General features: G+C 48.9%; 5 protein-coding genes across 6 annotated transcripts; 3 read left to right on the top strand and 2 right to left on the bottom strand.

Moving 5' to 3' along the window:
- The first annotated feature begins 740 nt into the window (after positions 1-740).
- LOC136190368 (pumilio homolog 3-like) lies at positions 741-3741 on the top strand. The gene is made up of 17 exons (XM_065978502.1): positions 741-993; positions 1046-1396; positions 1452-1527; positions 1576-1669; positions 1724-1790; positions 1852-1921; positions 1985-2089; positions 2136-2239; positions 2294-2369; positions 2420-2518; positions 2573-2707; positions 2757-2899; positions 2963-3108; positions 3161-3222; positions 3276-3348; positions 3404-3500; positions 3554-3741. The coding sequence occupies exons 1-17, from the start codon at positions 920-922 to the stop codon at positions 3681-3683; spliced, it is 1902 nt and encodes a 633-aa protein (XP_065834574.1). The 5' UTR covers positions 741-919; the 3' UTR covers positions 3684-3741.
- LOC136190371 (serine/threonine-protein kinase stk11-like) lies at positions 3658-6169 on the bottom strand. Its single transcript, XM_065978507.1, has 9 exons — positions 5760-6169; positions 5611-5694; positions 5474-5563; positions 5363-5424; positions 5221-5291; positions 5034-5170; positions 4852-4979; positions 4429-4749; positions 3658-3995 (listed from the first exon to the last, which is right to left on the bottom strand). Exons 1-9 carry the CDS (start codon positions 6071-6073, stop codon positions 3790-3792), a joined length of 1413 nt encoding a protein of 470 aa, XP_065834579.1. The 5' UTR covers positions 6074-6169; the 3' UTR covers positions 3658-3789.
- A 62-nt stretch (positions 6170-6231) lies between these two features.
- LOC136190370 (sorting nexin-7-like) lies at positions 6232-10744 on the top strand. Its single transcript, XM_065978506.1, has 12 exons — positions 6232-6280; positions 8300-8398; positions 8458-8865; positions 8925-9038; positions 9089-9250; positions 9308-9503; positions 9563-9693; positions 9749-9817; positions 9958-10044; positions 10099-10155; positions 10212-10364; positions 10414-10744. Exons 2-12 carry the CDS (start codon positions 8369-8371, stop codon positions 10477-10479), a joined length of 1473 nt encoding a protein of 490 aa, XP_065834578.1. The 5' UTR covers positions 6232-6280; positions 8300-8368; the 3' UTR covers positions 10480-10744.
- On the bottom strand, positions 10486-11512 carry LOC136190374 (uncharacterized protein NKAPD1-like). 2 transcript variants are annotated; one of them, XM_065978510.1, is made up of 4 exons: positions 11142-11512; positions 11001-11089; positions 10830-10952; positions 10486-10774 (listed from the first exon to the last, which is right to left on the bottom strand). In XM_065978510.1, exons 1-4 carry the CDS (start codon positions 11211-11213, stop codon positions 10534-10536), a joined length of 525 nt encoding a protein of 174 aa, XP_065834582.1. In that variant the 5' UTR covers positions 11214-11512; the 3' UTR covers positions 10486-10533. The 2 variants fall into 2 exon arrangements, with proteins under 2 accessions (XP_065834582.1, XP_065834583.1); XM_065978511.1 differs by having other exon boundaries at positions 10830-10940; positions 11142-11505.
- LOC136190365 (uncharacterized) lies at positions 10843-20683 on the top strand. The gene is made up of 16 exons (XM_065978498.1): positions 10843-11758; positions 11897-12308; positions 12367-12657; positions 12704-13282; positions 13337-13492; positions 13545-14623; positions 14683-15151; positions 15205-15513; positions 15574-15870; positions 15922-16233; positions 16292-16588; positions 16642-16974; positions 17022-17939; positions 18001-18285; positions 18337-18690; positions 18741-20683. Exons 1-16 carry the CDS (start codon positions 11714-11716, stop codon positions 20546-20548), a joined length of 7944 nt encoding a protein of 2647 aa, XP_065834570.1. The 5' UTR covers positions 10843-11713; the 3' UTR covers positions 20549-20683.
- Positions 20684-20692: the final 9 nt, after the last annotated feature.

Genomic DNA, 20692 nt, shown 5'->3' with positions numbered 1-20692 from the left:
GTCCTCGGCCACTCCGATCAGTACCGCCTGGACGAGAGTCGGCCCCTAAAACCGAGTCCCCCGGCTCGTTGGTACCAAAGCCTTCGGTATGTCTTCCTGAGAAGAACCGGGCCTTGCGGAAGTGGAGAAAGGCTGACCACTGCTTGTAGGAGTCGACAATGAAGACAGTGCAATGGAGGAATCGAAGGCTCCTGGGCTAGATCATCGTCGGTCTAATCGCGTCGTTCGGGTGAGAAAAGTGCCGGCAACCAGACCATAGTTGAACACCCCCTCCAAGTCGTGCCCGCTCGAGCCTAGCGCGGGCCGTACTTGTTGACGACAATAAGACCTCGGACGATCCGTCTGCCCAGTGCGTAAACCGAGGCCGAAGCCCCCCATCGCCCTGCCTACAGGCTCCGGCACGGAATTAACCGTGGGCCACGCTGAGTTCCAACTATCCTTCCTTGCCTTCTGCCAAATCTCCCGAGCCAGTCCTCTCAAGGATGAGACACGGCGAACCGCGACGCATCCACCCTCAGCCGCAACTGAAGGAAAATCGGTGCGCACTTCGCTTTTGAACAGCGTAGCCCCGCCCAGCGCGCTCATTGGTTCGTTGGGGTCACGTGGGGCTCACCAAGCGCTCTCATTGGTTCTACTCACAATAGGTGCGAATTCGTAAACCGGTGATTGCATAAGATAACGCCTAAACGCGTGAACTTCAAGATGGCGAAGAAGAACCTCGCGGTCGACGCGGAGCTCAATCAAACGAGAAAACGACCCCAACGAGCCAGGAAAAGGAAGAAGAGAAAGAGAACGGCGTAAAATCAAGTTCGCGGCGGCTAAATGGAAAGCGCTAGGCGTCTAAAGCATACACAGCCTTTCGATCGGGTCGCGGAAGCGATATCGAAAGGTATTCTGCTGCACTGGCATCAATACTTCGATGCAGAGAGCGTGCAGTAAATCGAGTCGCCATCTGCAGAGACAGGTTACCCGGATAACCATGGGGTCGCACGGGTAAGAAAGCAGAGGATTCTTCGATGTACACTGTACGAACTCATCTTCGCAGCGTCTCGCGTAAGTCGCGCTTCGGTCCGAAGCCAAAAGACGCGTCAAAACGAAGAAAAGGCGCACTAGCGACGAAAAAACGGGGCGCGACTCGTTTTCGAAGGAAGAAACGCGTCGAAACGAGCCCCGATAAGACGCCGAGCGCGCACGTCGTCTTTCCGAAAGGAGGACAAAAGCGAAAGCAGCCCAGCGACGGCGAGAAGGGAGGAGATTCGAAGCGAAGCAAAATGGAAGAGAAGACGATTCCCCTCGCTTCGATGACGAAACGAGATCGCAAAGAGATGCGTCGCAAGCAGAGGGACAACTACGAGCTGACTCGCGACGCAATTCGACTGTGGGAGACGACGAGAAGGCGAGATCTCGCCCCCCAAAAGAATTTTCTTCAAATTTCAAATTCTCCTCATTAGGCGTAAGATCGAAAAATCGAATAGGGATATTCAAATAGGGAAACTAGTCAGTCTGATATCGGGTCACGTTAAAGAAGTAGGAAATTCGAATTTTGTAATTAGATTAATTAATTAATTGAATTAGGTTATTTTTAAACATGATTTGGCACGAGTTGTGCAGTGCAGTATACAATTCGGAAACGACGAGCAGAAGAAGTGTCTCCTGAAGGAGATGAAAGGCTAGGGAGACCAACGCAGTGTATAGTTACAATTAAAACGTTTTTTCACCATAGACTATTTGCTGGATCTCTGCAAATCCAAGTACGCGAAATTCACAGTAAAGAAGCTATTGAAATATGGGTACAGTGCAGCTACTCATATAAATATTCCTTCTAAATTAATTAATAAATAATCTTCATAGGGATCGTTCTGTTAAAGATGAAATTATTGAATCTTTTTATGGTCACGTGAAAAAACTCATTAGACATTCAGTAAGGCACTGTATTCTTCTTTCTGAATCCTCCAGCCAGAGCACCTATTCTTCTCTTTCGAAGGACGGAGCAGGCGTATTGGAGTACGCTTACAACGACTTTGCGAACGCGGAACAGCGAAATGCGCTCGTGGGAGAATTCTACGGTCCACAATTCGCTTTATTCAAGGTAACGAAGTTAATTAACGTTATATATCTGACTATTCTCCTTCCAGGACTCCGACGTGAAAACTCTTGGCGATTTGTTTACAAGAGACGCCGCCAAGAAACCGTACGTTATGAGACACTTGAAGGAATGTCTAACGCCTTTGCTGGAGAAGTAAGAAAGCAAGAAAAAAGATATATACTGTATCATAATTTATTTCTTTTTTAGAAATGTTGTCAAGTACAGCATCGTTCACAAAGCCTTCGCCGATTTCTTCGCTTTCGCCGAGCCAGCCGCGCGTTCGGTAGGCGCAGAAAGGCGCAAGGACTTCGTTTATTGCACTGGCTTTCCTAGGAGGTCATCGAAGCGATGAGGGAAGTCTGCGTTCAGATGCTACATACGCGAGACGGATCGCGAGTCGCAATGCAATGCCTGTGGCATGGAACAACGAAGGTAAAGACTAAAATTTCATTGGTTAAAATAGTCTATGCGTTGTGCTTCTTTTAGGACCGGAAAATTATAGTCAAATCCTTTAAAACGTACGTGAAGAAGATCTGCATGGAGGAACACGGTCACATGGTCATTCTGGCCGTGTTCGACAGCGTGGATGACACGGTTTTAGTGAAAAAGGCTCTTTTATCGGTACTCGTTGTTCCCAAAGCCACTTCTTGCACCAATACTTTTGTTTTAGGAGATTAGCGCGTCGCTGGACGAGTTAATCAGCGATCCTTTCGGTCGCAAAGTTCTTCAGTATCTTCTCTATCCGCGCGATCCTCGCACTTTTCATCCTCACGTCGTCGCGATTCTGAAACAGGGCGACGACAATCCGAACAGGCAAGCGCGCGTCCATGGAAACGAATTCCGACGTCGACGAGAAAAATTCCGTATTCTTTTTAGCAAAAAAGAAGCTGAGATGCGATGGGGCGAACTGCGCGAAGCGGTGTCTGAACCACTTCTGAAATACGTCAGCGATCACGCGGAGGATTTACTGCGAAACAAAGCCGGATCACTCTTTCTTGAAGTCGTATTAGATCAAGCAGCTGGTAAAAAATATCTCATACCTATATAACCCTATTTTTATTTTCGTTTCTCAAGGGGACGTTCTGTCGGCTATGGAAGCGGTGGCTGACGTCATTGCACAGCCTTTTGATCCCAAGGCAAGTTTCCTTATAGCAGGGGATACGACTTCTCTTTTGATTCGTTTGCGTAGAGTCACATCGTTTGCGACGCTGTCGGTCACTTGGCCGTCAAGCGACTCATCAAGCACGATTGCGAGAGAAAAAGTGAGATTTTAGAATAATAATTATTAAATTTTTGTTGTAAGTTTGTATGTCGTAGGTCCTCCGTACTTTTCCCAGCTTTTGCTTCTACGCCTGCGACGTTTTTCCGTGCGAAATTGGATTGCGACGAATAGAGGAGCATTCGTCACTGCCAGGTGAAAGTCAATCAATCAAATAAATAGACAAAAATAGATCATTTTTTGTGCAGTCTTCTCGAGAGCCATCTCAACGACGTGAAGTCGAACGTACAAAAGCAGCTTCTCGCCGTCAAGGAAAAGCTCGCAAAGCAACAAACCGCCGGTGCACTCGTCGTAAAAAAACTCCTGGGGATCCCATAAATATATTACGTTCTTATCAAATCGCAAAAAAAAAAGAGAGCTAGCGTTCGTTTAAAAAGAGGATAGCGGGCAAGACGAGAGACTCGCCGTAGATGTTATATAGGTTTCATTGAGATTTACATTGGGACGAGCTGCTTCGGCGAGTCTGACCGGCGGATGCGGCGCTCCCTCCTCGGCTGGAATTCTTTCGACTTCCGCCACCTGAACTCGACGATTTTCTCGAACTCATTTGAGCGGCGGGAGCAGACGTTCGACGACTGCCGCCGTTTGCGACCGACGCGTTCTCCGCAAGTTGAGTCGGAAAGCCGGTATCTGGAATAAAGAAGGAATAATCAAACGTATGGCTTTAGCTAAGCTACCCATCCCCTGGTCACACAGTAGACAGACGATGCTTCCAATAATAACTCTCATAAACCTTCAAATGCTTCCCCTATAGCATCCCTTTTATTCCCAAATAATGACTCTCATAAACTTCCGAACGCTCGCCCTTCTACGTCATAATTTGCTCATACTATCCCTTTTAATTAGCTGTAGGTCTAAGGATAGATCACGCTTCCCCCATCCCTGGCCACAGTCTTTTAGACCCCTTACTCATAGCTCCTCTACATAATCCTCTCACGATTCTAGTTATCCTATGTAGCCAGCCCTTGACCAATGGGAAGTAGAATACTCGCTCTACGTCATAATGGTTCTCTTTCCTCTCCATACTACTTTCTCTACCTCTCTACCTTTCAGCCAGTCATACCTCCAACAAGCCTCTCATGGAGTTCATCATGAGTTGGATGATGATGATGATGGTATTCTCCGTCTGTCGTCTCCGCGTTCTGCTCTTGCGTCGGCGGCATCATAACGCCCTGATTGTCGTCCGTCATGACAATATTCTCCTCATGCAGATCTTCGAGATACGGTATCATCGTCGTGGATCGATGCACGTCGTCGCCTTCCTGGAGCGGCGACAACGCGACGATATCGTCCCGATAGGGACGAGGATGTTTCTTGATGATCCACGGATGATGCTGTATTTGAGAAATCGAAAGACGTCGCTCAGGATCTTTAGCAAGAAGACCTGCAAGGCAAATTCACTCACTTACTCACTCCAATGATGTCACAAAGGTAAGCGACCAATCAGAAGCGCGTAGGCGGGGCTCTCTTTCTCTATCTCTCTCACCCGTGAGTAGATCCTTGAGAAGATCCTGAATATTAGCCGGCATTGCGAAATCGCCCTTTCCTATATTCTCCAATAACTTGAAGACGGTTTCGCCTTCGAACGGATACTCGCCCGAGACGAAATTAAATCTAGCGCACAATCTCAGGTGAATGACGTCACGCGCGGGAAAGACAAAGACGTACAGGGTGACGCCAGTCGCCCAAATATCCGCCTTGAATCCGGAAAACTCTTCCCAGCCGTTGGCAACCTCGGGCGGTTGAAATGCCGGCGATCCTTGACTCGTTCGGCACATGTCGTTCGTAGAGAATAAGTTCAATTGCTAGAAATGAGTTTTAGAGGGGAGGAGATTGAGATTGGGACATTTCTTACTTCAGCTACTCCGAAATCGGTTATCTTAATCGTCTGGTCAGGTGATAGGAGAAGATTGCCTGGCTTGACATGTAGGAGAGACAGAGTCAAAGAAAAAAAATATTGACATTCCAGTTTGAAACAGAATGAACAAAAAGGATATCTTTATGGACGACTCTTTGCCCGTGCAAGTATTCCAGACCGTCGATCAGCTGTACAAAGTATCTAAAAGAGATAACCCCAATATTGATTTTTAGGAAAAAGTTATATGTACCTGTGAGCTTGCCATACGGGAAATCGTCGACGCGGTGCACTGTCCAGCATGTCTTGTAAGCCACCCGAGCAATATTCCAATATCAAGTATCTAAATAATCATTAATTAATTATTACAGCTAATCAATATTATCCTACAATTTCTCTTTGCTTCTGTCGTTTATGATGTCATAAAATCGAATTACGTTCTTATGCCTGAGTCTTGGAAGCAATTGAATTTCCCTTAATTAATTAATTAATTAATTAATTAATTGAATTAAAGTTCGTCAGATATTCGATTTCCTAACCTTTGAACGTTCTGTTCGCCGTTGGCAATTTTTCTCACTTTTTTCTTCTTCATGATCTTGACTGCCAATCGTCGAAGATTGATCGTGTCGAGCACTTCCTTCACTTTCCCGTACGATCCTTCGCCGAGTGTGTCGCCTTTCAAGTAGCGATTGTCTAGCCCGATGAATCTCGCACGTTTTCGTCGCGATTCGATAATCACTTCCGTTTGCGAGTCGATTCGGTGAAAGAAACGTGCGAGCGGATCGTCTTCGCCGTCGAATTCCAGCTCTCCGAGACGAAATAGTGCTCCTTGGGTATTCTCGCCGTTCGACATTCTTCGAAAGCGATCAAACACGCGAACGTCGCATTTTTTTTCCAGTTATTTCTCGCCTAACGACCCCAACAAACGACGTCACAAGGGAGGGATACGCGTGCGTTAATTAAGATCCCGGTTATTCCACCGGTCGTCCACGCGACCGCGAAGAGAGTATCAACTCCAGATTTCATTACACTGCACTTTAGTTTGTCAACACGACTTTATCTATACTCAAAAAGCGAAGTGACGTACGGGGCTGTGCCGGGACACCAAACCGTATTCGCGTACGGGCCTATGTGTACAGTAAGTCGTAGACGCGTACGGGCCTTTCTACGTTTTGTCTAGCCTGCGGGCATTCGGCGCCGACTGTTCCGCGTTCCCACACTAAGCCGTAGACGCGTACGGGCCTATGCCGGAACACGACTAAGTCGTATAGACGCGTACGGGCCTATACCGGTGCACTCCTACTGAATCGTAGACGCGTACGGGCCTTTCTACGTTTGTCAGAAGCCTAACACAAAATCTGCAACTAAACTATACGCCCATTGAATTTTTAACAGAGCACTTATATACCTAGAAGATAAGTTGCTCTCATTTCCAAGCGGAAAGCCAATTACGGAATACAGCCTACCCGCACCCAACAGATCACAACCGACCCTAGCCGACCTGCCCAGAGAAATAGCAATCGAGTACTCTTACGACATAGAGTGACTGCAGCGAACAACAGAACAAAGAATACCTATGCTTTCTTCCGATCAACGACACGCGTTTGAACGTCTTTCGCAACTCGCACAAACTCCTACAAGAAATATTATATTTCTTGATGCTCCCGGAGGAACAGGAAAGACCTTTTTGCTCAATCTCTTTCTTGCTCATATTCGCGCACATCGTCAGATAGCGATTGCCGTCGCCTCTTCAGGAATTGCTGCTACATTACTAACGGGTGGTAAAACAGTCCACTCTACATTTAAACTCCCCCTCGATCTAAATAACATTGAAAATCCGACGTGCAACATTAGCAAACGTACATCCCGAGCTGAACTCCTCAGGCGCGCGAAAGTCATTGTGTGGGACGAATGCACAATGTCCCACAAAAATGCCTTTGAAGCACTAAACACTACTGTACAAGATTTGCTTAACAACGATCTCCTAATGGAATGGGAGGTAAGCTATTAGTCCTAGCCGGAGACTTTCGCCAAACACTGCCTATCATACCCCGAGGAACTAGAGCCGACGAAATAAACGCTCCACTAAAATCCTCTAAGCTTCTTTGGCCTCACGTTCAAACACTTCGTCTTCGCAAAAACATGCGAGTTCACATGTACAACGATATCGACGCAGCAGCACACGCGAACTTGCTACTTTCTATTGGAAACGGTCAAATTCCTGTAAATCCACACAATGGCCTCATTCGAATTCCTTGCGGAAAATTAGTTTACACACTTCAACAATTGCTCGACAGAGTGTCTTTCCTGAACTATCGCAGAATTTTCACAACATCACCTGGCTATCCCAACGTGCCATCCTCGCCCCAACAAACGATACTGTAGACTTCATCAACGACAAACTGCTGGACAACATAGGCACTCACAAACAAATATACACATCCATCGACAAAACAGCCGATGTCAACGACGCCGTCAATTATTCAACAGAGTTCCTAAATTCTTTGAACTCACCTGGCATGCCTCCTCACAAGCTTAGGCTCAAGATTGGTTCACCAATAATACTTCTCAGAAACCTTGATCCCCCTAAACTCTGCAATGGAACAAAACTAATAATAAAGCAACTACGACCAAACATCATCGAAGCAACAATTGCTATGGGACAATTCCAATCCCAAAGAGTTTTTATCCCTAGAATCCCTCTCACTCCTTCCAACACAACAACACCGTTCAAACGCCTTCAATTCCCTGTTTGCTCTTCCTTTGCTATGACAATAAACAAACAAATATTAGACACCGTAGGCCTCTCTCTTATTACTCCCTGTTTCTCGCATGGCCAATTTTACGTTGGGTGCTCAAGAGTCAGCAGCTCTAAAAAGATGTTCCTTTTTGCAGAATCTGAGGAAACGGCCAATGTCGTCTACTCAGAAGTCCTCTCATAATCGCAAAACGCGTATTCAGTTTTAGAATTCTATCCACTAAAATCGCTCCCTTCTTCCTAAGTCTAATTAATGCATTTCATTTTTCGTTATTCAAAATCACATCTGCATCCCCCGTCAAAGACGGGTAGTCAGCTAGTTGTAGCAAAATTGCACAGTCGTAGTCTGACAACCGGGACTTCTCCAAGTGCAAACCCGGATAGTAGAGAATGGAAAACGACGATCACTCCGCCGACTTGGTATACACCATAAGCACGGCCCTCCAACAGTTCTCATCAAGCTTTCTCGTCTCTCACAGGAGGCATCCGGCCAGTCGAACCCTTTCAACGACCCGCTCACGGCTCCCACGCCATCAGACGACGCCGATTCGACGACGCCAACGCGAGGAAACGACGATACAGACAACCCAGCCCCCGATTCGTACGAATCGTTCACCGAAGTATCAGTGAAGCAGAACGCATCGCGCGAGAAGGTTCTCCCATCGTCAGTGGCCCCCACATCGCGTTTGCACCCCGTTTTCGGCGGCGCGAGCGGCGCGAGCGGCTCGCGACGTCAATCGAACGCGTCGTCGTCGAAAGTCGATCACGATCTAACGACGCTCAAAGGATCGAAACTCGAGCGCGATTTGAGCGACGTCGAAGTCGTCGTTTGCGATCCGCAGCGAATCGAAAAGGAAAACTACATTCTGTATTTGGTGAAAACGAAGGTGAGATGCGGGGGCGTGGTCATCAGTAGAGAACATAGACTACATAATTTTTTTCTTAGACAACTCGTCGTGAAACTTTCGACGCTGCCAAATACGCCGTTCATCGACGCTATACGGACTTCGCGTGGCTTCGCGGTCGACTTGAGCACGCTTTTCCGGCTCACTTGCTTCCAGTACGTCCTCATTTTCTCCGCTTGTTCATTCAAAAAGCCTTCGATTTTAGCCTATGCCGGAGAAACACTCCCTACAGCGATTCAATCACTTCACGCCGGCCTTCATACTGGCTCGACAAAAAGCCCTGAATAAGTTTCTTAATCGTATAGCCTGCCATCCTGTACTGTCTTTCAACGCCGATTTTCACACGTTTCTCACCACTCCGGACGTGGTATATAATCAAGGGAGGGGAGAGAACGTCTTTTTCTATTCGTTCTATTTGCGTAAGGTTTTTGCTGACGCTCATCGCGACGTGCCGAGTCTCTTGAGCCGAATCGGCGAGACGGTAAAGACGTCCGTCGCCCAGCTCCTTCTTCGCAATCCGGAGCCCCAATTCGTTGGGACGTCGGAATATCTAGACGAACTCAAAAGTCGTCTAGGCGAAGTACGAAAAATAATACAAAAACTCTTCGATGAGGAAGACAGTAAATAATAATAATGAATAAATAATAAATAATATTGACGGTGTACCTTATTATTGCAGCGTTTTTGTCGTCGTTGAAGTTCAACTCAATGGCCTATCAGCGATGGCTTAAATCGAACGACGATCTGCGCGCTATGCTCAGTGAGGCGACCTATTGCATCGACAAGCAAATCAAAGCTCTAGATAATTCCGTAAACGCACTACAACCGCATATCAGCTTTACACATATACCTTTTTGTACTGCAGCATGACGGACTCGACGCAGCTGTTCTCTATCCTCTAAAAGAGTACTATCTTTATACGGATTCAGCGAAGGTAAGCAAAAACGTTTTTACTGCAGCAGACTAGAGATTTATTAGACAAAAAGGCTTTTTACTTTGTCGTCATCGCGTAGAGAATTTATTAATTTTTTGCCTATCTAATTTCTTGCTTTATCGCGATTTATCTCTATCTAGCAAGTTCTTCGTCGTCGCGATATGATTCAGATGGACCACGAAGTGGTTTCGGAAGATCTCGCCAAGAAGCGAGAAGATCTAGATGAAGTATAGAAGATAGATAAGATTTTTAGCGTCTAAACACGACTTCTAAATATGTAGGCTACAGCAGCGAGACAATCGGACAAAGTAGCGAGTCTCCAGCGAATAGTAACAGATGTAAGATCAAAAGTAGACTATTCGTGAACATTTGGACGATTTATGATCTCTTTCAGCTCGAGGAGCGGGCTGAAAAGGCGGCCAACGCCGTCGAAGTAGCCAACTCGGACTTGAAAGCGGAACTGGATCGCTGGCACAAGTACAAGCGAATTGACATGAAGGAACTCTTCACTGAGCTGGCAGACAGTAAAATACGATTTCACGAAGAGGTAAGACAACGAAGCTGTCCTTTTAAAACATTAATTACGCCCCATTTAGTCTCAAGAAGCGCTGAAGACAATGATTGAGAAACTAGAAGCTTTAGAATTTGATGATTCTTCTTAGATTGGGGTCCGGTATTTTTTTTATAAGAGACGCTTGCTCCTTTCCAAGTTATTATCATCGATCTGTATTGGGACTATTATACGAACTGCTATCCTCCTCTTCTGTACTATATTCTGTATCAGTGTCCTTTTCTTCTTTTTTTCTCTTCTTCTTCTTCTTCGTCTTTGAACTCGATTTTTTCTTTCTCTTCTTGTCCTTTTTTAATTTTTTCGTTTTCGGAGGCGATTTTTCGCGAGCGGCGGACGGCAGTCCGAATTCTTCCGGATGAAGTTCCTTGTATCCGCTGTGTCCCCACCTATACGACATGCGGGGCATTTAAAAAAAGCAAACGCTAAACGTCCCGGCTGTACCGCGTCGGATCGTCTTCCTCCATCTCCATCAGCTTTCGCGTCCAGTGAAAAGAGTCCTCCTCGTCCTTATCGTCTTTTCTCCGACGCCGCAACGAATCGCGATGTCGATATCTGGTAAGAAGACTAATTTCTCCTTCTCGCGAACCTGTACTGTACGAAGTCCATGCTTACCTTTCGTCGCTGTGCCGTCGATCTCGCCGTCGCGACGGTGCCCGTTTTTCTTGTTCGTACAATCGCCACATTTCTCGCTCTTCGCGCACCTATCTCCACGAATATCGCACAAAGCTGCTAGCTAACATCGTTAGAACTTACCCGATTGTGTGCGTCCGTGTGGCGGATGATATTAGATAGTAGGCCCTTGTCGATTTCCCTCTTCGAGCTCATGCAGGCCACCGGATAAAAAACCACTGACGAACGTGCGCGCGCGCTAACACCTGAAGTAGCCACAAGCACTAAGATGAGCTTGGGTGGAGCTCACAACAGCGATTTCGGCGCAGCTGTAAGTCTTCTTGTCGGCCTGTGTACATTCTGCAAAAGAAAACGTAAAAAGAAAAAGGAAAAGAAAGCAACAGCTGACGACCACTCGGATTCTCTGAAAAACGAACGCGATTCTTCCCAATTTCAGAACGCAAATCGACTCGACACTGTCTTCGAAGTGGACGAGTCTGAGGAAGAGACGACTTAGCTCCGCTGTATCATAAGAACTGAATAAACATTGCATTGTATCTGTCATGGGCGTGGTAGACATCGCAAGCATCCGGTTGTAGGCGTAGCTAGCGAATTCCTAATTAACTACAGCAACCTTTCTTATTACGCATGCTCTTCATTTCCTTCCGACGTTTCCTCGAAGAAGGAAGCCGTCGAGTCTACTCCAGCAACTGGCGATGTTGCAAAGCCGAAATCGTCGCCACTTGCACACGTACGCTCGCGTAAGTCGTCGAAACATCGGAGAAACGAAAGAGGGTGGATCGCTGGATAAACGCTTTTCTTTCTAACACCTAAAGAAAGCGTTCCAGGGAACCGCCCTTCTATAGGATGTGAACTGAACTGCGTCTCCTTCCCTTCAGACCGTCCTATCGTTATCTCTCTACGTCCTATCGTTCACATCGGCGCTTTCACCGACTTCCTTCACTCCTACAGCTTCGCAACCGATCCTAACGCCCCTTCCGCTCGCAATCACAGCCGAGCGAAGTTCCGTTACGGCGAACGAAGGCGACAACGTCATCCTGACATGCCACGCGGAAGGTTCGCAGCAAACGACCGTCGAATGGGACTACAACATGGTCTTCTTGGACTACCTCCTCGAAGCCGTTTCGGAGGGTCGAGTAACGGTGAGAAATTCGACTCGACTTCTCACTGGAGGCGGTCGCGTAAACATAACGAGTTCGATTGCGATTTCTAACGTTCAACGATGCGATTCGGGTCTCTTTTCCTGCTGCACCGAATTGCAGTGCGCCGACGTCACGCTAAACGTGCAAAGTATAAAAATATTTAATTAATTAATTAATTAATTAATTAATTAAATTTTATTTATAAGGTCCTGTTCGAATGCTGTCTGTTCCTCTATCTGTCAGCGCGCTTGAGAACTCTTCCGTTACGCTTCAGTGCGGAGCGACGGCCAAGCCAACGCCGTCGCTCATCTGGACGGGTCCGAATGGCCCGATTCGTGGAGTGACGACAAGCGGGGGCACTGTCAACGGGCAATACGCGGACATCTCCTCCAATTTGACAATCACGTTTTTGCACGTGAACGACAGCGGAAAGTACACGTGCTTCGCCGTTAATCCGTTCAAATTCAATAGCAGCATAATTCAGCTAACAGTAAAAGGTAGACGCGATTAGCAAATATAAGACATTCGTCATTTCTATTCTAGAGTGTCCCAATTGCCATCCTTTGGGCACAGAAACGTCAGAATGTTCATCATTCGGCCGCTACTGTCAGTGCAAGCCAGGCGTGACCGGTCTCGACTGTTCCGTGTGCTTGAACGGATATCATAATCTTACCGGACACGGATGCCAGTCGTGCAATTGCTACGCTATTGGATCCCTCTCCGACGCCTGTAACAAAGAGACCGGCGTCTGTCGTTGCCGTCCGGGCGTGACGGGCGACAAGTGCGACACGTGTATGAAAGATCATTACAGTTTTTCATCATCAGGATGCCAGTTGTGTCAATGCAATCTAAATGGCTCCGTTTCGAATTCTTGCAATGTTCAAACGGGGCGTTGCACGTGCAAGAGCGGCGCGACCGGCCTCCGATGCGATGCGTGCAAGGACGGGTTTTATTCGCTCGCCGCGCAGGGATGCAGCGTCTGCGCGTGCAGCCAAACCGGCTCCACTTCGCTTAACTGCAATAAAGCGACGGGTTCGTGCACGTGCAAAGCGGGCGTCACGGGAAAAAACTGCGATACCTGCAGTCAGAATTATTACGATTTTGATTCGAATGGCTGTAAAGGTAGAGCTGCTATATTATATATGTATATGTATACTGTGATTTGTTGTTTTTTAGCGTGTGATTGTCACAGAGCTGGATCTCTTCGTTTGGATTGCGATAGAGTGACCGGGCAGTGCCAATGCAATAGTCAAGCAACTGGCCGAAGATGCGACACCTGTTTTCGATCGGGGACTCTGTTCTATGACATCAGCGAATGCGCTCGCGCAGCCAGTAAGAACAGACAGCTACAGAGAGCTCTTAAACTCTTTTTTCTCGTGTCTAGATCAATCCAAAGTGCCGTTCAACTGCCTAAAGCCGCTTCCAAACTGGAACGGCAATTGCAACCAAGTCGCCAAGCCGGGTCGAACCGCCACAATCCTCGACGTCACTCCGAACATCATCTCAGGCAACAGTCGCATTCACAGTGGCTTCGAAATCTACTGGAACGGCTGGACATGCCTATCTCCATGCACTCTCACCTACAACTGGGCCGTCTATCCACTCGAACCGATCGCCGGTTCCGCCGTCAAAGCCGTTCATCCGGCACGCGGTCACGTCCTTCGGCACGCGACGCACGAGCAACCCGTTCCGACGCCCATATCCTTCTCTCACTACAATCCCCCGTACACGCTTCTCATGATCGAGATGAACGCGACGTCGACGAACGGTACGACGACCGTCGCGCGTACGCTCGTTCTCGCCGACGACGATTCGCGCGTCGACGTCGCGAAAGGCTCCGATATTTCGTTTCGGTCGGCGATCAACGGCGTTTGGCTGACGAAAGACGACGAACGCGACGCCGTCGTCGTCGAATGGACGTCCGATCATTTCTTCAATACGTATATCAGAACGAATCCGTGGCTTTTATATCGAGTCGACGTTCGACGACCGACGTATGATACGTCCGCGTCGCCGCTCTCGTTTTCCGGCGTCGCCTCCGCGAATGACGTTGGAGTGACGTCGTTTCGCGCGTGGTTGCGAAAGAAGGAAATCAACGGCTGGTCGATGGTCGATAGCGACGTTTTTCTTCAGCCGTCAGTTCAACAGTGGCTCGTTCCGCTGTCACTTAGCAACGGGGAAACGTATCAGGTTGAGATCGAAGCCAAGGACATTTTCGGTCACGCGATAAATGATACGTTTACCGTTTATACGGATTATGAGTCGCCAACTATAGGCAATGTCTCCGTGTGGAATCGCAATCGCTTACCCATTAGCGATACGTCGTTTTGCACGACTCGTTCCCAAGCGGGATTGCTTTCGTTGGAAGTGAACGCCGTCGATGCGGAAAGCGGCGTCAAAGAGGTGATCGTCAGCATTGCCGGCCTATTGCCTGAGACGATAAACGCTCAACATCCCGATAAGGCAAGAAGAAGAAGAAATCAATAGTTATTTAATTAATATCTAATGGTTTTTTTATAAAGTGTTCGGGCGATTCGTGTACTTGCGCTCTGAACGGAAAATGCGTGCTAAACGACTTTACGACCGTCATCAAATCGTCAGCGACGTCCTTCTCCCTTATAGACGTCAAAGCGACGAGTTATTCCGGTCTGACGGCAAATAAACGCTTCAATGTGGTGAATGTACAAAAAGGAGGCAACAGTCCCACGGATCTATCCATCCAATCAACCGGGACCGATTCTTTAAGCGTCTCTTGGAAATACAGCGGCGCTGACGTCAGAATGTTTTCCGTTATCGCGTGCCGACGCCCGTCGAATGAAAACAAGTGCATCTGCACGCCAAAATTCGACGTCGTTGGAACGCCGCCGCCGAAATTCGCCACGGTGACGGGACTAAATCCGTTCTCCGAATACGCCGTTCAAGTGGAGGCTATCACAATTTCCGGCTCGTCCGGTTTGAGTGACTTTGTCAAAGGAAACACAAAGGAAGGAAGTAAGAAGTCTCATAATCATAAAAGAAATTATTATTTTAAATAATTTTTTTAGCACCCGACGGTCCTCCGCTTAATATTTCCGGCGAGGGTCGCTTTACTCCGGAGCTCGGCGCGCATATGATTGTACGATGGAAACCGCCGCAATTGGAACATCGAAACGGTATCATCACGGACTATTACGTTAACGTCTACTTGGGCGGTCTCTTGGCTCGTGGCGAAGAGAAATTCCCCCCCTCCACTCGCAATACCACCATACCGAATGTTCGCTCGGGTCGCGAGTACGCCGTCACAGTGACGGCGGCGACGAAAGTCGGACGAGGAGTGCCGTCCGTTAGAATGATTGTGAAGACACCTGACGGAAGTTCGATTATTTTTCAAATAATTTAATAACGAATCTATTTTTTTCTATTTTTTTTTATAGCTCCGAGTGTTCCACCCGGAAGCGTTTCGACGGCGGCGATTCACAAAGACAATATTACGATTCGTTGGAATTCCATTCCGGAGGACAGTCGCAATGGTCGACTCAACTACGTCGTCTTCTATCGGCCGCAAAACGACGCCGTTAACGAGAAGCGCATCACCGTTCCCGGAAACGTTTTATCTGCTACGATCGACGGTTTGCTCGCCTTTACGGACTATCTCATCTCCGTCGCTGGCGAAACGACGAAAGGTATAGGACCTAAAAGCGAAGATTTCACTATCCGAACAGATGAAGACGGTGAGACGGCAGCAAATACAAATACAACGATTATTTCTAGTGTTTCTTTAGTTCCTGGACCTCCGACCATTACTCGCGTTGATTCGATCGGAACGACGGCTCTTGGCGTCAGCTGGTCGCCGCCGAGCGATCCCCGAGGAAAGATCATGCAGTATCGCATCGTCGTAACGTCGGCGCCGACCGGTCGACGTCGTCGCGCCGACTCTTCGTCGTTTATGATATTTGCGAACGAAGACGAAACGTTCAAAGTCGTCGGCGGCTTAGAGAGCGGCAAGGCGTACTCCGTTGCCATGGACGCGAGAACATCGAAAGGCTGGGGCGTACGGCAACAACATCCGACAACTGTTCAAACTCAGCCAAAGGGTACGCACACCTCTTTTTTTAAATAAATTATTATTGCAAGGGTTTGATCAATTCTTAGTTGTTGGTGCTCCGGAAGGATTGGAAGCGACTCGGGTCATAAAGATCAATTCGACAGCGCTCTTGATTCGCTGGCAAAACGTTTCAGCGAATAACGTCACCGCCCCTCCGAAATTCTATACGATTTCCTACAAAGAGGAAGCAGGGTCTGACGCCCCAAAGGAGGCCAAAGTAGATGGCAGCGAAACCAAATATGAAATTCAAAGGCTAACCCCGTACACCTATTATCGCATCACCGTCGCAGCGAACGGCAATCCAAACAAATCGTCTACAGTCTTTGCGTGGACGCCCGAAGGAAGTGAGTCTCAAATCAACGGACTTTTTTCTTTGGCGAGTTTTACCTTTCTGTAGAACCCGGAAAATTGTCGTACTTCGAAATTCCGCTGGAGTCGGTTGACGACGCGTCGGCTTTGCTCGAATGGAAACCGCCCGAAAAGCCGAACGGTCGAATCAGCTACGCTTTCACGTACTGGTCGCTCGTGACGGGCCGAAATGAAGCAAAGCCGCCCGTGATACTTCGACCCGACGAGCTGCGTGTCGTCGCCGGCGATCTCTATCGATGGCGCGTTTCCGACCTCGTCGGACTCACCGAATATCGTTTCGTCATGTGGGCGTACAATCTACGAAATCCCAACTGGACGGGACCGGAAAGCGACCCAGTTGGAATTCGAACGGCTCCCGGACGTACGCGTCAAATAAAATCTGATTAATTATTTTATGAATATTTTTAGGTCCTGGACCTCCGTCTGCCTTCGACGTCAGAGCGGAAGACGACGGCACGCTGGCGGTGTTTTGGGGCCCGCCCCTACGACCCAACGGCGAAATACTCGGCTACGAAGTGGCGACCGAGTGGGCGAACGAAACGGGCTCGCCGGCGACGCTGACGACGATTCATCGAACGGCGCGCTCGGAGCGATTTCAACTCGTCACCGGTCTCGAGAAACCCGCGCGCTACAAGGTCTCCTTGCGCGCGTACAACGGCGAAGGGCTCGGCATACCGAGCGAGACGACGCGTCGCACGCGCTTGACGCGAGTCGACGATAGAGCGCCGCGCAACGTCACTCTGCACAATTCCACCCACGACAGCATCACCGTCACTTGGGAACGCCCAAAAGCCCTTACCTCACCTGTATCGTATGACGTGAATGTTTTACAGGATGGAACGTCGTTTCGTCGATCGGTATCCGTTGGTCGGGGGACGCGTGCTCTCGTCGACGGCTTGCACAGTTTTACTCTCTTCTACGCTGTCGTCGTCGCTTCGTTTTCGGAGGGCGCGAACGAATCTTCGTCGCGACGCTACTTTCAAACGAACTCGAGCGCGCCGTCGTGTCCGCCGAGAAATTTCGCTATAAAAACGATTAATAGCACGCGTCTTCGTCTCGAGTGGGTGTCGCCGCTTTCCGTCGGCACTCACGACGGCGTGGCGTGCTCGTTGAACGGCGTCTTGGGCGGTTTTCGCGTTACCTATGGGGCAGCCAATGAAAGCGGCGCCGAGTTAAGCAAACGGACTGTACAGCCTGAAGAACATCACATTATCGCGTCACATCTCGAACCATACACGTTTTATCGTGCGAGTGTCGCTGCCATCACGTACGGCGCTAGGGAAGATGGTCCTTCGGCTACGGAGACGGCGCGAACAAGTGAAGGAGGTAAGCTCTTTGAATTTGTTCCAAGTCGACAGGCAAATGTATTTTTTTTGTTTTTTTCTAGTTCCCGATGCTCCGGGTGTGTCTATCTACGCGACAACCGCCAATTCCGTCACTGTATCATGGATTGTCGGGAAAGCGAATGGGATTTTGAAGTGGGTCCGGATTAAAATTATTGTCGAGGGACAGTTGAGTTGGCAGAGAAACAAAACGATTTTGAAGCAGGAGCGAGGATTGACGTCATTTCGCAATCTGATGGCATATACGCGTTATGAAGTTATTGCCGTTGCTGCTTCAGGTGCCGGCGAGGGCCCAGAAGAGAGGATTCCAATTAAAACGAACGAATCAGGTTTGTGACATTTAATTAATTAACGTTGAAATTTTTTTGAAATTTTTTTAGTTCCCAATGCTGCGCCTACGATTCTCGGATGCACGGCACTTCACGACGGCGGCGACGACTCCGGCTTCGATTCGTTCAAATTGAATTTTACAACCATTCCTTCAGATCGTTGGCACGGGGAACCCGGAAACTATCACGTCTACGTCCAAGGAAAGGCGGCGAAAGAGACAATAAAGGATGACGATCCGATGCGCAATCAACTCGTTGAAACGACGGTTACCGCTTTGGAAAATTTGGAAACGGGAGTCGAGTACAACGTGACGGTTTTCGCGTACACTGAGCACGGCGGCGAGGGCCCTGCCAGCCATCCATGTATCTTATTTCGACGACTTAGAGAACAGGCTACACGAGCGGGTAATAAAAACGCGACACATAATGTCTTATATAGTCTTTGGTCTCTTTAGAAAGTTCCAGTGGTGTCGCTGTTGGGCTTGGCGTCTTTTTTCCGCTTCTTATCGTCGCTCTCGTCATCGTCATCGTTTTCTTTTACTGGAGAAAGCGAACGCGAACGAAGGAGTACGCAATCTCGCAACCGGGCTTAGAAATGACCGAAGGAAATCGATATTTCAATCGCGATCACTGGCTCAACGATTGGCCGAAGTACGACGACTTCCAGTTCGATCGAAGCCAATTGGAAATCGGAAAGGAACTCGGCGAAGGCCAGTTCGGAAAAGTCTATCTCGCCGTCGCGAAAAATCTCCTCAAAGACGAAGAAGAAACGCGAGTCGCCGTCAAGACGGTCAAAGGCGGCGCGTCGCGCGAGACGGCGGAAGATTTCCGAAAGGAGATCGAAATTATGATGGACTTTGATCATCCGAACGTCATCGCTCTTCTCGGCGTCTGCACGCGCGAGGAACCGCTCTATCTCATCACCGAACTCATGAAACACGGCGATCTGAAGGAATTCGTTCGCGCGGCGCGCGCCAGCGAGGAGCGCGTGCGCCCGCTCCTCTCCCTCGAGCAACTTCTCAACGTCGCCTCGCAGGCCGTCGCCGGCGTCGCTCATCTCGCCTCGCGCAAGTTCGTTCATCGCGACATCGCCGCGCGCAATTGTCTCGTCGGCGGCGACGACGTCGGCGACGAAGCGAATTACGTCGTCAAGATCGCCGATTTCGGCATGGCGAAAGACGTCTACGTCGGCGATTACTATCGAAAAAAAGGCGGCGCGCTTCCCATACGCTGGATGGCGCCGGAGGCGATCATGGACGGCAAATACACCATCGAATCGGACACCTGGTCGACCGGCATTCTCCTTTGGGAAATCTTCTCTTTTGGATTCCAACCCTATTTCGGGCAGGAGAACGAAAAAGTTCTCAGCGGAATTATCAGCGGTAGTCTCGTTCTTCCCTGCCCGCCCGTGACCCCCGACGCCGTCTACAAGCTCATGCTGCGCTGCTGGGAACGATTGCCGGGCGATCGCATTCCCACGAGCGTCGTCGAAGACGAGTTGAAGAAGATGCTCGTCGCGTGCAAGAGTAGCGGCGTCGGAGCCGTCTATAGCTATGCGATGAACGACGATTACTTTGTTCCTTTGCAGTCGACGGTGCCGCCGCCGCCGACGGTGCCGACGGCGGCGATGGCGGCGAAACAGATGAGCTACGTGGATATGACGGATACGATGAAAAAGGCGGCGAAGAGAAAGGGAAACGAGTACTCGTCGGAGGGCGATCATCCGCCGGCGACCAAGCAGTTGAGCTACGTTGACATGACGGATACGCTGAAGAAGAGAGAGGAAAGCGAGTATACGCCGGAAACGAAGCCAATGTCTTCGAGCGATCGTCAGAAGAAAGTCACGAGTTACGTCGATATGGCGGGCATCGTCGTGCTCGGAGGCGACGACGAGGAGGAGCCGAGACCTCAAGGAAGAGCTGTTCCCAATCAGTACGACTTTTTGTCGGGTGGGAATCAGGGTGGGAATCAGTCATCGGATGCTGCCAAGCTGCCCAAAATGGATAGCTACGTTGACATGGGTGCTGGCGACACGAGCGTCTTGGGTTCGCCGCCGCCGCTTGCCGCTATTCCGGAATCGTCGGGATCGGCTGAAAATGCTTACGTCGATATGGGAGATAATGATAGTTCACCTAAGGAGAGCGATGGAAGTGCAAAGAAGCCCGCTCTTGCTGCAGCTGAAAAAGATGATGGAGGTGAGGCTCTGGTCAATCCGCTCTATGATCTGGTTCTTACAGGCGATGTCCCTGAAGCTTCTCTGTAGTAAATGTATGCTGTGTTTTTGACGCTTGAGTCTTTACTAGGTGTTTGTCTTTCTCTCCCCGTTTTTCTTGTGAACTCGATGTGCTTGGTGGATTTTCTACGCACCGTCTCCGTAAAACACGCTCTATGTACGCTATTCCAAAAC

The sequence above is a fragment of the Oscarella lobularis genome, chromosome 8 (genome assembly GCF_947507565.1).
Source record: "Oscarella lobularis chromosome 8, ooOscLobu1.1, whole genome shotgun sequence".
Taxonomy (NCBI): domain Eukaryota; kingdom Metazoa; phylum Porifera; class Homoscleromorpha; order Homosclerophorida; family Oscarellidae; genus Oscarella; species Oscarella lobularis.
Note: the sequence above shows the minus strand (reverse complement) of the source record. Positions and strands in the feature narration are given on the sequence as shown.

What these genes read in the sequence shown, in the direction of transcription:
- LOC136190368 (XM_065978502.1), top strand. Translation starts at nt 920, where the DNA reads ATGCAGAGAGCGTGCAGTAAATCGAGTCGCCATCTGCAGAGACAGGTT. An exon ending in TATCGGGTCACGTTAAAGAA is followed by an intron (nt 1,528 to 1,575) that starts GTAGGAAATTCG and finishes TAATTGAATTAG; the next exon opens with GTTATTTTTAAACATGATTT. An exon ending in CTAACGCCTTTGCTGGAGAA is followed by an intron (nt 2,240 to 2,293) that starts GTAAGAAAGCAA and finishes TTTCTTTTTTAG; the next exon opens with AAATGTTGTCAAGTACAGCA.
- LOC136190371 (XM_065978507.1), bottom strand. Translation starts at nt 6,073, where the DNA reads ATGTCGAACGGCGAGAATACCCAAGGAGCACTATTTCGTCTCGGAGAG. An exon ending in GGCGAACAGAACGTTCAAAG is followed by an intron (nt 5,695 to 5,759) that starts GTTAGGAAATCG and finishes TAATTAATTAAG; the next exon opens with GGAAATTCAATTGCTTCCAA. An exon ending in TGGGCGACTGGCGTCACCCT is followed by an intron (nt 4,980 to 5,033) that starts GTACGTCTTTGT and finishes ATTGTGCGCTAG; the next exon opens with ATTTAATTTCGTCTCGGGCG.
- LOC136190370 (XM_065978506.1), top strand. Translation starts at nt 8,369, where the DNA reads ATGGAAAACGACGATCACTCCGCCGACTTG. An exon ending in TTCCGGCTCACTTGCTTCCA is followed by an intron (nt 9,039 to 9,088) that starts GTACGTCCTCAT and finishes CTTCGATTTTAG; the next exon opens with CCTATGCCGGAGAAACACTC. An exon ending in AAATACGATTTCACGAAGAG is followed by an intron (nt 10,365 to 10,413) that starts GTAAGACAACGA and finishes CGCCCCATTTAG; the next exon opens with TCTCAAGAAGCGCTGAAGAC.
- LOC136190374 (XM_065978510.1), bottom strand. Translation starts at nt 11,213, where the DNA reads ATGAGCTCGAAGAGGGAAATCGACAAGGGCCTACTATCTAATATCATC. An exon ending in ACACGGACGCACACAATCGG is followed by an intron (nt 11,090 to 11,141) that starts GTAAGTTCTAAC and finishes TCGTGGAGATAG; the next exon opens with GTGCGCGAAGAGCGAGAAAT. An exon ending in CGACGGCACAGCGACGAAAG is followed by an intron (nt 10,953 to 11,000) that starts GTAAGCATGGAC and finishes AGGAGAAATTAG; the next exon opens with TCTTCTTACCAGATATCGAC.
- LOC136190365 (XM_065978498.1), top strand. Translation starts at nt 11,714, where the DNA reads ATGTTGCAAAGCCGAAATCGTCGCCACTTGCACACGTACGCTCGC. An exon ending in GGCGCGAACAAGTGAAGGAG is followed by an intron (nt 17,940 to 18,000) that starts GTAAGCTCTTTG and finishes GTTTTTTTCTAG; the next exon opens with TTCCCGATGCTCCGGGTGTG. An exon ending in AATTAAAACGAACGAATCAG is followed by an intron (nt 18,286 to 18,336) that starts GTTTGTGACATT and finishes AAATTTTTTTAG; the next exon opens with TTCCCAATGCTGCGCCTACG.